This window comes from Parus major, chromosome 6 (genome assembly GCF_001522545.3).
Source record: "Parus major isolate Abel chromosome 6, Parus_major1.1, whole genome shotgun sequence".
NCBI classification, from domain to species: Eukaryota; Metazoa; Chordata; class Aves; order Passeriformes; family Paridae; genus Parus; species Parus major.
Window position 1 is genome coordinate 3,101,364 of NC_031775.1, and position 14,895 is coordinate 3,116,258.

General features: G+C 44.6%; 1 protein-coding gene across 5 annotated transcripts in view; it reads right to left on the bottom strand.

Annotated features, from left to right (window-relative positions):
- PCDH15 (protocadherin related 15) overlaps window positions 1–14,895 on the bottom strand; it is a 538,462-nt gene that overhangs the window by 53,929 nt on the left and 469,638 nt on the right. For all 5 annotated transcript variants that reach the window (XM_033515678.1, XM_033515674.1, XM_033515677.1 and 2 more), the window contains 2 exons: window positions 7,703–7,812; window positions 6,369–6,509 (listed from right to left, as the gene is read on the bottom strand). In XM_033515678.1, coding sequence (XP_033371569.1) covers window positions 6,369–6,509; window positions 7,703–7,812 — 251 coding nt within the window. The remainder of the gene's footprint in view (window positions 1–6,368; window positions 6,510–7,702; window positions 7,813–14,895) is intronic.

A 14,895-nucleotide genomic window follows, 5' to 3' on the forward strand; every position in this document is an offset into this window, starting at 1 on the left:
AGGGCCTGATGGCAGCAATTCCCCCTGGCCAGGAGGCACAACTTCTTCCCTGGGCAGTGCCCAGCCCTGAACACATTGGCCAGAGAGGCTGTGGGCTCTCCTGCCTGGGGCTGTGCCAGAGCTGTGTGCACACAATGCTGTGCCCTGGGCTCTGGGATGGCCCTGCTGGAGCAGGGAGGTGGCACCAGCTGCCCTCTGAGCTCCCTTCAGCCTGAACCTTTGTGTGAGGTTCTTCAGTGTGGAGAGAAGGGAGGAAAAAAGAAATGAAAGAAAATAAAGGAAATTCCATTAGTTATCAAAACTGTCTTCTTCAATCAGATCCTTAGTATCTCTGGCTGCAGTACTGAACTACAGCAGGAAAATGAGATTCCCAGACAGACTTTCCCACTGCAGCTCCTCCCTTTAGGGAAGAAGGTGTCATTAAAAGCAGGATTATGTGTGGAAGTGACCTTGCCCTGCTGAGCCTATAACCAGTCCTATCACTGGCTGCCACCAGTTTGGTGCTGAAGGGTAGATCTTAATTTTATCCTTGCAGGTGGCATCAGGTATTGGCTCACCTGCACTGGTTTTCTCTAATTCAAATTAAACATCATTTGTATATTGCTCATTTTTGTCATGTCAGGCCCGACTGGGGGAGGCGGCCGAGTCTTGTTCAGAGTTTGCCTTGCAATTTGTTCAACTCCCCATTTGTTTAATTTGCTGGCAGTTCTGTAAGCTGCCAAAATGCTGATTTGTTTAGCAAAGGGTGAATGCTTTGAGACTGGAGAAATGGAAGTTATTACATTAAGTGCAAAGCAAATTAAATACCCTGCATATCCACAGGCCAACATTAGGACCATCACCATTGAATCTACCTGTATTTCAGCTTCCTGCCTGATTTCTAAACACAGTCCTTTCTAGCAGATGGAGTGAAATGTGACATCTGTGAGCTCCTCCCTATCCCACCTTTGGATCCAATTCCAAACCTGGAAAGGGCTCTCCAGCAGCTACAGAAGTTGCCTTACACTCACAGGGGAATTCTCACTAAAATATGTCAGCAGCAGCTGGGCCATTTGGGAAAATCATGCCAGACCCTTTCCCGTAGGGATTTTTCCCAGTCCCTCTGCTTGATTCAGGAATATTCCCTGCACAGGGGCTCTGGTACTCTCAACCCACCATTCCTCCACCCCCAGCCCCCAGCCTGATGGAATAGGCCATCAATGAAGTGCACTCTTAGACAGTCTGATTTAGACTCTATCATTAGACTCCTTTTTTCTTCATATTCCACATTTTTACCTGCTTTTCTAAACACTGGGTGTGGCTTGAACCCACTTGGTGAGAATAGTGATCATCACAGACTGTCAGTATTCACACTCACCTTCCAGAGGGGAAATGTACACCCCCATGCATGTAAAACCTCCCATCTTTGATGTTCTGAGTTTTGAATCCAGCTCCAGTTACTTTTTTCCTTCATGGATTCCAGATGTTGAAAGCAGGATTTACTCCTTGATGGTAATTCTTGTGAGATCTCCCAGAATCCAAATATAAGATCTTATTACTTATGATTGTGCTGCCTAAAGAGCTGTCCAGGTGAATGAACAAAAAGTATCTTTCCCTGGACAAAGCAGCACAGGCTGCCAAAGTCACCAAAAAGAGCCAAGAAAATTGATTTCAGTGGTACCTTGGTTTTCTGCAAGGTTAATTTTTCCTCCTCTTCCCCAGACCCCTGGAGATGAGCTGCAGAGCACAGAAAATACAGAACTGCAGCTGCTTCTAAGACATCCTCAGCTTATAGGAACCAGCTAAATAATCACTGCCAAGACTTTTGGTTCTTTCAGCTTCTGTGGTTTGCTTAAGGGGAATGAAAACACCCTGAAAGCTGCTCTAAAGCAAAGCTGAGGAACCTCTGAAACATCTATAATGAGTAGACCATGAATAAATAACACAGAAAACAAGCCAAACAAAAACTCCTGGGTCACTGGTATGTACTAGCACTTAATTTCCAGGAGTTTTTCCCAAACATCCTTGTTGGAGCATCCTCTTTTCCAGTCTCCCCATCTGAAAATGTGTCAGATCCACATGAGCCTGTAGTTCCTTGCCAGGCTGCAGAAATGAAGCTGAACTAAAGTAATGATTTTTGGACACTGGGACAGCATCAACGATGCTTTGAGTGTTCCCAGGTGAGTTTTACTCAGCGTTTTCACCAGCAGCACTGCACTTGCCTTCTGCAACATTCAAACCCAGCCATGGATCCAGCTGCTCTTCATGCATGGATAATTCTAACATAAATCCCTGCATATCCAAAAGCAATTCTGCAGGAGGCAACAGCAGATTTCAAAGAACCTTTCCAAAGTTCATCTGAATCCAACTGGGAGGGAGAACTGTAATTTGCCAGGGTTTAGGAGCACTTTGCTTTACTCCTGCCTTACAAGTATGTGGAGCAGGCTTTGTGCTTTGGCAGGTGAGCTGTGCTGAACTGCAGCTGGGCTTCATCTCACATTCCTGGATTTGGCAGAACCAAGTAGGAATCAGCACTGAATATTTTTCAGTAGCATTTAGATCTAAATGAGCACATAAAGCCTGAAGATCATCATGTGCTGTCACTGCTCGAGAGAGTGCAAAAAGAAGTGAACAGCAACATGTTTGGAGTAGCACAGACACAAGGTCTGATTTAAATCCACATCAAACCTCTTTTTCTAACAAATAACAACCTGAACGGGAGCTCAGGTTTTATGCAGCCTCTCTAAAATGCACTGCTTTGCTGCCCAAAGAAGTTGGAAGTTTGTCCCAAGCTTCCCCAGAGCTGTGAGGCAGCAGGATGAGCTCTCCAGGCTCTGCTTGCATTGAGCCCATCTGTCACATCCTGGATTTGGGAACTGCCAGAGCAGCCAACTTGTAAAGCACCACCAGCACCAACTTTTTTTTGCAACTAAAAACATACGGCTGCTTTACTGTTACATCAACACCACAGGGACACAGAATTCATGTTCATATTTAACGTAGTAGAATCATCATTCCCAATTACTGTGGAGCAGCTGCAGAATTTAAGTTGTAAAACTTCCATTTCCACTTTATTCCCAAGGGGTTTTTTGTGTTTGGAAAACCAAAAACTGAAGGAGACAGGCCTGTTGCCTTACCCCCAGTCTCCAAAGCAAAACTCTGCTCATAGCTGGGAGTACAGCAGAATCAGGACAGGGCCGTTGTACCAGCCCTGGGGGTGCCAAAGGTGCCAAACAGTTCTACCTGACTGGATAAAACATGGAAATAATCAATGGAAGTGTGACTTTGTTTTCAAATATTCAGACAGTAAGATAAAAAAACATGTCTAACAGGGTTCTATCATAGAATCATCTAGGCTGGAAAAGACCTCCAAGATCATGGAGTATGACCTGTGACCAATCTCCGCTTTGTCACCTAATTCCTCTTAAATACAGGAAAATCCACCATAGGGATCTATTATTATCTTTACATCTATAGGAATGTGAAATCATAGAATTCCAGGATGATTTGAGTTGGAAGGGACCTCAAAGCCCATCCAGTGCCATCCCCTGCCATGGGCAGGGACACCTTCCACTATCCCAGGTTGCTCCAAGCCCCAAAGTCCAACCTGGCCTTGGACACTTCCAGGGATCCAGGGGCAGCCACAGCTTCTCTGCTCATACCCACTAATGCTTTGGTTCTACAACTGGGACCAGGCTGAATTCAGAGGTAAAAGCCTCTCTTTGTCCCTCTTTGTTCACCCTGCTCCAATGCTCTTTGTCCCTGTATTTAGGGAGCACTTTCCCATTGCTGCTTTCTCTGCTTCCACACAAATCTTTCTGCTTCCTCCTGCCCCTTACCTTCTTACCTCAAGGAGTAGCAAGTGCAATTCCTGGCTCGGCGCAGTATAGCCCCAGGAATCCCACCCTGTGCCTCAGAGCTCTGTCCAAACTCCACTAATATTGAAGGTCCTTAGCATCATCAGAATCCCCAGGGAGAACTCCAAGCTTTTTAACTCATCCTCATCACCAAACCCAGCTCATCTTTCATTCAAATGAAGTAAAACCACAGCAATTTCATATCATAAAGTTTCAGTTAAAGTAACTCCTTTAATGAGTTTGACTCTGCTGAAGGCAAGAGTGTGACTTTGCATGATTTAGCATCTATGAAAACCCCAGTTTAAGTCACCAATTTGATGTTCTCATACTCCAAAGGACATCTCAATTTACTTTCTCTCCTCATATATTTATTCAATTATTGCCATGCTATCACCTGGCACCATCACTGAATGACAAGCTCAGTTACACTTAATGCACTTTCACTTTCCACCTGCACAGATGAAAACTCCAGCTCCTTCTTCTCTATATTAATTCCTATACCATCACTGAAAACAATTTGGTACCCAGCTTCAGAGCTTTGTGACATTCAGCCCTGTGTGGTGGCTGAGCAGTTTGTCAGAGATGTGTTATTTACAGAATCCCAGGGTCACTGAGGCTGGAAAATCCCTCCCAGCCCATGGAGTCCAAGCTGTGCCTCATCCCCACCTTGTCCCCAGCCCAGAGCACTGAGTGCCACGTCCAGCCCTTCCCTGGACACCTCCAGGCATGGGGACTCCAAACCTCCCTGGGCAGCCCCTGCCAAGGCCTGAGCTCCCTTGCCATGGAGAAATTCCTCCTGCTGTCCAAGCTGAGCCTCCCCTGGCACAGCTTGAGGCCGTTTCCCCTTGTCCTGTCCCTGTTCCCTGGCAGCAGAGCCCGACCCCCCCTGGCTGTCCCCTCCTGTCAGGGAGTTGTGCAGAGCCAGAAGGTTGCCCTGAGCCTCCTTTGCTCCAGGCTGAGCCCCTTTCCCAGCTCCCTCAGCCCTCCTGGGGCTCCAGCCCCTTCCCCAGCTCCGTTCCTTGTATCTTGAAGTCAGTGTCTCAGAAATCCCTGCAGCTCCAGAGTAGGTCACTGACAAATTCTAGAACAAATTCCACTGATTCAGGGGTATCCAAGACCAGACCTGGCAGCAGGTCACTGCCACTGGGTTTCACACCTCTGTATTAATTCAGTGTTGCAGAATCCTGGGGCTGGGCATTCTGAGTCACCCAGCTCCAAAATGGTTCATCAGTTCAACCTCAGCAAAGCCCACAGTGATGTGTTAATTGTGCCCCATCTCCTCCCACTGCAGCTCATCAATTCAGTACCCTGAAACTCAGAAGTAGTGTTTACCCTGATTAAAATTCCTCAAAAATAAACAAAGTGCCAAGAAAATGGAAAGGCATTCATTGTGTAAAAGCAGGAATCAAACCCAGAGACCAAGGAATCTCCATTACAGAGTCATAAGTAATTCAGCTGGCCAGACACTTCTAAAGTATTTTAAATATATACATTGATCAAATTCTTTAGCCATCCCTGCAGCACAGTGCACATTCTAAGGAATATATATGTTGTATACTCCTGGAGAACCAAAGACACCCAGCTTGTGTTCCTTTAAGCTGGCCTGAAGTCAAACTCCAGTCATTATCAAACATTCCTGAGTAAGGTAATTCAGCCATCACTTTTTTGGAGCTGCTTCTCAGTTGAGAGAGCTGCTCTAGCGTAGAGTGTGAGTCAGAAGAGGGAATGGAGGGAAGGACCTGCTGACTGCCTCGTGTCTTCAGCCATGTCAGAAAGTTTTGGAAAAAGCTGTGTGCTGCATGGAAGCCTGATCTGCTCCCTGGGTATTGCTTGGCTGTGGTTTTATGGATATAACCTTATCTGGATTTCTCCCAGGCACTGGGAGAAGCAGGCAGCTCTGCCTTTCTGACCCCTAGCAGGTATATCCTTGACAGTGGCTCTTAACAAAACCAAGCTCCTGACCACTGATTAACCCTGACATGTCACACCCCACCCACTCAAATTCTTACTCAAGGAAAAAGAAATATTCATGATAATCCAGGCTCAAAATCCCAAAGTCTCTTGCTTGTTCTCTGGGAAGCATTGGAAAGAAATCCTGATGAAGGTATTGGAACTGACATCCCCTGTACAGTGTCTCAGGCCATTCCCAAGATTTATGGCATGTTCCCAAACATTTGAGCACCTTCAACTAACATGGAATCCCAGAGTCCCAGAGTGGTTTGGGTTGCAAGGAATCTCAAAGCCCATCCAGAGCCACACCCTGCCATGGGCAGGGACAGCTCCCACTATCCCAGGCTGCTCCAAGCCCTGTCCAGCCTGGCTTTGGACACTTCCTGGGATCCAGGGCCAGCCACAGCTGCTCGGGGCAAGTCAGGCCAAGAGATCCTAAAATGCAGTGTGGGCTGTGATTCCTTCATCACCATCACCCCCCTAAAACACAGCAAGGTCACTGGGGAGCAGTTACAGCACTCTCAGCAAATACCAGCAATATCTGTTAAAAAAAGATGGAAAAGGAAGGGTTTTGACACTTACTTTTGGAGGGGACCCGCAGGTTGGATCTCACCACCTGCAGCGAGTCTGCCTGCACTCGGAGCTCGTAACGTTGGACACTTTCATAATCCAGAGGCTTTTTCACAGAGATCACTCCTGTTCTGTTGTTAATGGCAAACACATCTGGAAGCCGGAAAAAACACAGGAGTCTTATGAGATGCATAAACAGGAATTTTCAATGCCCAAGGGTTTTATTTTGTGGATGACACAATTCTCTGACACTGCCAAGCAAGTCATTCCCTTCCTCCCTCCCGCTTGGAAAACCCCACACAGCTCATCTTTGAAGATATTTTTAGGGAGCAGAGCAGCTGGATCTGCCCTGCTACTGGGATAACCAACACAGCATCACAGAATCATGGAATATCCTGAGCTGGAAGGCACCCAAAGGATCAGAGAGTGCAACTCCCTGCACAGGACTTGAGTACAAATGGAAAGATGGGACATGACAAAGAGCCCACTCAGAAAAAGGATGATGGGATAGGGAATTTACATCCCTCCCTCTAATTCTGTGTTATTTTGTCAAGACTTCCAGGTGGATCACATAAAGCATCCCAGCAGGATGTTTTTTTTGGATATTAGGCTCTAAACCTATAACTGTTAAAGCATGGCTGAGTCTATAATCCCTTAAACCAGATTTTTAAGCAAGTACTTCATCAAAGCTATTTATGTTTTTATTTCAACATGCCATGGACTCACATGAGTGTGGCACCCATGGGAATTTTCACATTAGTGAGAATTATTTTCTTGTAATTTTGCTAATTAATCTGATCTCTGGCTTATCTCCAAAGACCTGATAATGATAGTTACAGAATCCCAGAATGGTTTGGGTTGGAAGGGATCTTAAAGCCCATCCAGTGCCATCCCCTGCCATGGGCAGGGACACCTTCCACTGTCCCAGGCTGCTCCAAGCCCCAAAGTCCAACCTGGCCTTGGACACTTGCAGGGATCCAGGGGCAGCCACAGCTGCTCTGGGCACCCTGTGCCAGGGCCTGCCCACCCTGCCAGGGAACAATTCCTTCCCAATATCCCATCTAAACTTCTCTGCTCCAGCTTGAAGCCATTCCCCCTTATCCTGTTCTTTATCAAAAGTCCCTCCCCAAGTTTCTTCAAGTCCTTTCCAACCCTGGAATTCCCTCGAGCTTGTCCAGATGGGGTGGGATTTCACCTTGATGATTTGAGAGTTCATTTCCAGCCTTAACGATTCTGTGATTCACCTCAGCAGTTCTACTTCTCCACCCTTTCTTGCAGATCTTGGTGTGCTCACCATGACCACAAGACTGAAATATTAATATTAATATTATTATTCTTACACTTACCCTCTTCATTCCCTGACACAATGGAGTACACGACTGTCTGGTTCAGGGCGGCTGCGGTGACAACGGTGACCACGGTTCCCTTCGGGGCACTTTCACTCACTGGGGGAGGTCTGCAGGGTGGATCAGAAAGATTTGTGTTACATTCCTGAACAGCTGATTGTTGAAGCTTATTCCTCAGGTTACTATTTCCTCCATCTATTAGGCTGCCACAGGATCTGTTATTAGGGAAAATCATATTAAAAAGGGAAAATGTTTGTCCCTTTGAAAATGCAAAACCCACTGAAAAGTCCAATAGACAAGAGGTGGCAATGTAAAGATCTAATGATGCTTGGATCTGAGAAGTGGGAAAGCAGGGAATAATGAGGTGGAACAAGAACCACCATGGCCTGATAAATTGGAAGTAAAAGACAAAATGAATCTTTTCTATTTGTATTTTATATAGATCTGTAGATCTCTTTTATAATAGACCTTGAATATATTCAAGTCTACTAAGAAAACTCAGTAATCTGTCAAAAAATCACACAGGAAAATTCATTAATGGGTAAAATTCCATGCCTTAAACAGGAATCACTTTGGGGCCACCTCCATGGGAATTTCCATTCTTCACAAAGTTCCAAAAATTTCCCTGCCAACACATTTTGTAACTAAAACCCAAGCTGCTTTTCAGGAAATGAACTGCAACCCAAGGCTACCCAGCCACTGTAAGGGTGGGCAGGCCCTGGCACAGGGTGCCCAGAGCAGCTGTGGCTGCCCCTGCATCCCTGGAAGTGTCCAAGGCCAGGTTGGACTTTGGGGTTTGGAGCAGCCTGGGATAGTGGAAGGTGTCCCTGCCCATGGCAGAGGTGACACTGGATGGGATTTGAGGCCCTTTGAACCCAAACCATTCCATGACTCTGTGCTGATGTCTTTAAATCAGCAATCCAAACAATTTCAACAAGAAGTGAGAGGCTTCAGCTCATCTCAAATCCTCCTCCTCAGATTTTCCTCATGGCAAGAAATGGTTGAATTCATGCTTCAAACTCTTTAAAATAAATTTAAAAGGAATTTTTGATACTCATCCATGAATGTAGATTTTTTTTTTAATGTATTATGCAGATATTTTCAATTCTTGAAAATTACACTCATTTGATAGATAACAAAATAAACATCAGATGAGGATCTGCTCAGAGAGTCTCCTGAGTTGGAATATCAGCTGTGCACTGATCTTCAAAATTCTGGACAGAATCTGCAGCTGCTTCTCTCCAGGGAATAGCAGGGAGGTATGTGGAAGACCAAATGGCACCTGGTGACATGGTCTAATGGTGGCACTGGTTTTGATTTGTTTGATTTGATGATCCCAGGGGTCTTTCCAGGCCTAAATTATTCCGTGATTCCATGAATATTTTATCACTTTCCCCTTTCATCTTCCAGGTGGTTTTCAAATCCTCCACCCCACACCACATTTTCCCATTCTAAGGGCAGGGAATGGGCACGGCCCTGAGGCTGCCAGAGCTCCAGGAGTGCTTGGACAACACTCTCAGGGCCAGACTGGGATTGTTGGGGTGTCTGTGCAGGGCCAGGAGCCTTACAACTCAGGATAGTCCATGATTATACAAACATTGGACCCCTGGGGCACAGTCCCAACTATTGAACTCAAACTTTTCCCATCAAGAAGTGGCCAATCTTCCCTTGAGCTCTGCCTTAGAAGCATTTCCTTTGGAATCAATATTGCTTTGAACTTCCTAGAAAAATTTAGATATAAGGAATATATGGAATGAAGTTTTGGATCATGCAATATAACAGTGATCTCCTCTTTTATTCACTGATGGAAAAATCCCCTTTTACTCAAACACACATACACAGAGCAGATCCCTCTGCTCCCACCATTCTGCATCAGAGGTTGGAATAAAATTCCTTGTTGCTCCTTATTTATTAAGCTCTAAAACCATTGCTATGAAAAGCCTTTTAATGTGCATTTTACCAATGCAAATGCTAATCTTAGGGATTAAAAAGCTGCTGAAAGGCAGGGAAAGACAGGGGAAAAAAGCTGCCAAAGCTGGAAGCATTTAAAGCTGGAGTTCTTTTGATGAGGTCAGAGAGGAAAATGCCCGTTTTATGCGGTACTATAGATGTTGTTTTGTCTTCTAAAGGGGTGGGATTGAACAGAAGCCCTACATTTAATTCCCAGCACAATTCCAGGATAATTCTGCAGTGGTAATGACCTTATAGCACCCTCTGCCAGTGGTGAATCTAATGGATTGACAAATCAATAATAATTAGTGAGAGGTTTTGTGTTTGCTCTGGAGGGAGGGAGCAGAACAGCATTCCTCCCACCCCTCCACCATGATAATTGCACTGATTTTATTCCCTTCCTTTTATTCCAGGGATTGGGAACAACAGGAGTAATGCATCAGCTGGAGTGAAACACCCAGCTCATCCCTTCAGAGCATTCCTCTGGATAGGGGAGAAGCAAAGCAGCAAAAGATGAGCATCCAACTTCCTGTATCCTGCTCTTTATCCTGTGCTTCCAGCTCTAATAACCTTTCTAAGGGAATAAATTCCTTATTTTCCAATGTTTGAATGTCTCAGATGGAAAATGGTGCTTTTTTCCCAACATATTATTTGAAGATGTTTTAAGACACTGGCAAAGGTGTTTTTATGCCATAATTTTGCATCAACAGATGATAAAAGCTGGAATTTTTGTGGGAAGAGGAAAGCAGAAGAATCCAGCCCAAGCCACCCAGAAAAAGATTTGAAAACCCCCATGGAGTGGGAGGGAAGGGAATTTCTGTGAGCTTAACACTGCTGTGGGGCAGGAAGGGTGAAGGGATTGGTTTCTCACTGTCCCCAGGTAGGATTGGTGTATCACTGTCACTGGGGTGGGGTTGGTGTGCCTCTGCCCCCCAGCCCAGTGCTGTATCCATGGAATCAGAGTTGTTAAGGTTGGAAAAGACCACCAAGACCATCAAATCAAGCCATCAACCAGCACCACCCTGCTCACCACTAACAATGTCCCCACATGCCACATCCACACAGTTTATCAACACCTCCAGGCATGGGGACTCCAAACCTCCCTTGCCATGGAAAATTCCTCCTGGTGTCCAAGCTGAGCCTCCCCTGGCACAGCTTGAGGCCGTTTCCCCTTGTCCTGTCCCTGTTCCCTGGCAGCAGAGCCCGACCCCCCCTGGCTGTCCCCTCCTGTCAGGGAGTTGTGCAGAGCCAGAAGGTTGCCCTGAGCCTCCTTTGCTCCAGGCTGAGCCCCTTTCCCAGCTCCCTCAGCCCCTCCTGGGGCTCCAGCCCCTTCCCCAGCTCCGTCCCCTGCCCTGGAATTGCTCTGAAATATTTGAAACATTTTTAATGATTTCCTTTTTTGAGTTTATGAACTCACTACCTGCTTATATCTGTGATTTCTGATTCCTTCCCAAGACTCACTGCTCAGAATCCACATCCATCCCATCCCTGGATGTAAGAAGGTCCCTTGCAATAAATGATAGTCCACCTGCATCCCAAAAATCTGAGGGATAAACCACAATTAACACCCACTTTAATTCCCATCCTACCTCAGCCTTATCCAGAGTTTTAATCTTCCCTTCTCCACACAACCACCCTTTGGCCATGACAACTTTAATCTATTCCAGACCCCAGTTCCATCCATTTCCATGGTATTTTTTAACATGACCATCACAGCAATGTGGTATTTAGCCCCTTTGATTCACTCTAACTTTTCCACAGAAATAATAAATGGTATTTTGGGAACATTCAGAATGGGATGGAAACCAGGATGGGTCCCAGACCCTCATTGATTTCTTTGGGTATGAAACCACAAAATGGGTTTATCCCTCAGAAAATAAACAAAGCGACCACAAAGAACAGGATTAAAATAAATACATTATTTGTGCACAAAAATACTGAAAATAAATAAAAATTTTAAAAAACCAAAAAACCCTCTGAATTTACTATATCTTAATTATCTGTGTCTTGATCAGAACTGGAAAGGGAGACTGAGCACATCTCAGATACAATGCAGGGCACAACTACTGGAAGTGTCCAAGTGAAATTTTAACTTTTCCTCTCTACTTTTTTACTTCTTCTTCTTCTTCTCCTCTGTGCTAAACACATCACTCCCAGCCCTTTTTCAATTTGCCTCATAGCCAATATGCTTTAAATTCACCATGAAACTTTTCTATCTCCTAAAGCACGAATGCGAGATTTAATAAAAAATTAAATTTCAAGCCAGCAAACCCAATAATAATTTGGAAAATTGGTTTAGAGCTGAAGCTTAATAGTGGGATGTGAATGGACTCCATATGAGCCACTTCAATTGCCTCTACTTTGTGGACTTTATATCTATTCATATAGAATATTATAATAAAAATGTATTTATATTTTCATTTATGGAGGTCCATAAAAACCCCTCAGAAATTAAGTTTTGGTGCTTTTTAATTACATTGCTTACCTCAACTTGATTAACATTGTGGGTATCTTTATTCATATAGGGTGGGGAGAGGGCCAGAGAAGCTGTGGCTGCCCCTGGATCCCTGGAAGTGTCCAAGGCCAGGTTGGACTTTGGGGCTTGGAGCAGCCTGGGATAGTGGAAGGTGTCCCTGCCCATGGCAGGGGATGGCACTGGATGGGCTTTAAGGCTCCTTCCAATTCAAACCAGTCTGGACCTCCATGATCCTTGTGGCAGCTCTTTTAATCCTTTCACCAGCACATAAAAACTACCTTGGCTTCCTCTGCTTGCTCAAAAAAAGATAGACCTGGACACATTTTAGAGCAATAATCCATCCATTTATCAAGTTCTTGCTTTCCTAGTAACTACCTGAGCAGCTTGTCACAGTCAATGGTAATTTTTTTTTCAGGAAAAGAATATTTTTGTCTTAATTAGATGTATTTATCAGCAGTTTATCTTCAGAGTGTCAAATATCCCTTTCTGGACCTGATATCCTCCCTTTCTGTCTCAATTCCCAAATTGATTTGAGACACTCTGACCTTCCCATGGTATTTATCTCTAAAACAAATGCCATGGGAATGTGGACATTGCTCCAGTGATCCTATCTTAACTTATAGTATTTTAACCTAAATGTCAGGTTTTGCTCTCATGATCTTTCTGTGTTCATGTTATCCCTCCAATCTTCCCAAATTAAACCTGAGGTCGTGAAGGCAGGAATATTCCTGACAGGATTCTGCAGAAGCAAAAAAAAAAAAAAAAACAGGAAAAATTCCCACCAAGCACAACAGAGGGCACAGCCACACACTTGGATTGGTCAGATTGATGGGATAAATTCCAAGGATAACATGGCTGGAAGGATAACACATTATTGCTGGATGCTACTGGGGTTTAATATGATAATTATGGATAATTTCAGTTCCACATCTGTATTCCCAGAGTGATTTATTCCTACATTTCCTTAACATGGTGTTGGGAACTCTGACCCTCAGCCTTTCCAAGCATGGGTTCCCTGCCAGGATCTGGCTCCCTGTGCTTTCCTCTTCCCCAGCAAACATCTCACCAGAACATTTCATTGAAAAATAATTCCTAAAATTCTAGTTTCCTTTTCATTTGGTATAAAGAGGTACAGGATTTTACTAAAATGTAAACAGCACTGCTAACACAAGGAAAAGTAAGGGAAAAAGGATCCTCCTCCTGTAATCACCTGGTAACTAACTCCCTAATTTTTTTCATGCTTCAGTATCTGCTGTATAAATGATTTAATTTAACTTTATAACCACATTTGTTAATTTTTATTACAAACCAAATAAAGTAGCAGCAGCAAATCACTCTGAAACAGTCATTCCAAAGGGAAAATCACACACATTCTCCCAAATTCAAGCTGCCACTGATGTGGGATGCAAATTCCAAATGTATGTTGTAAGCTCCAGCTTAAGTAGGAGGACAACATCAACTGCTTTTAACCCCACATCTCAGAAATGCTGCAACTAGAAGGTTGCCTGTGGTCTTCCCTTAGTAAAATGCAAATTCCATGCTAGGAAAAGAGGGAAAAGCAGTGGCAGGACCTGGATATGGTGGGAGAAAGATGATCCAAATGGATGCTCTAAATCTACCAGCATTAAACAAAATGTTTGGAGGGACAAATCCCTTTTGAGGGACAAAAATAGCCCCCTTTGGACTCTGAAAAGAAAGGAAAATTATTTCTGAGGGGAAAAATGTTCCCTAACAGGAGAAAATCCCAGGGACCTCTGGTAGGAGGGGAAAAGGGAAACTTCAGTAAACAGAAGTTTAAAGAAATAGTTCAGGAGCAGCCTGATGGAAAAGCATCTAAGGTGGAATTGATATCCTTGGCAGTGTCCAAGGCCAGGATGGGCTTGGAGCAGCCTGGGATAGTGGAAGGTGTCCCTCCATGGCAGGGAGTGGCACTGGATGGGATATAAAGTCCCTTCCAGCCAAAACCATTCTGGAATTCCCTGATTCATCAAGGCTTCAGCCATTCACAGATATTGAGAGCCATGGAATATCCCAAGTTGGAAAGGAAGCCACTATTTCAAATTCCTGAGCTCCAACCCAGAGCACTGTGGATGCTTTTTCCACCTTTCTCAAGGAAGTATCAAATTAAAGATTCCAACCATGGAATGCCATCCCCTACCCTCACTGTCACTGTGCAGGGTTCCCCATTCCCTAATTCCCAATGAGGAAAACTGAGTGAACAGCAGGAAAGGAGAGAACTGGGGAAAGCATCTTGGAATAACTGACTCCTGATACAGCTCCATTATTTTGTTTTGTGAAATCCTTTTGCTTGGATGGTGTTTGACTCCATTATTGAAGGATTTAATTGGGTGGAAAACATTACAACGTCTCTTCCACCAAGGGAGAGCGAGCTCCACGTGTCCCCAGATCTCCTGTTCTAGGCAGAACACATTTCCACAGCAGTGCTGGTGCTGGGAGAGAAATAAAATTAAGTAAAATTCCACACTACATTTACATCGAGTTATAGCTTGGAATTCACAGCTTCCCATATTTCCCCATAAAACTTCAGATTGCTGGGCAACTGGACACATTTTTTCCGACAGGTTGGGGAGCTGTAATGCAACACTAACAGAAGCGGTAAGTTTGCAAAATTCCCCATTTTTCCTGTTCTGGAATGACTGAACACCTGGTTAATGTGACCACAGGCACTAATTAGGAAGCAATGACGCTGCTCCCGGTTCCCATTCCACTCCCTGCTCCAGCAGCACTTTGCTACGAGCAATGACCT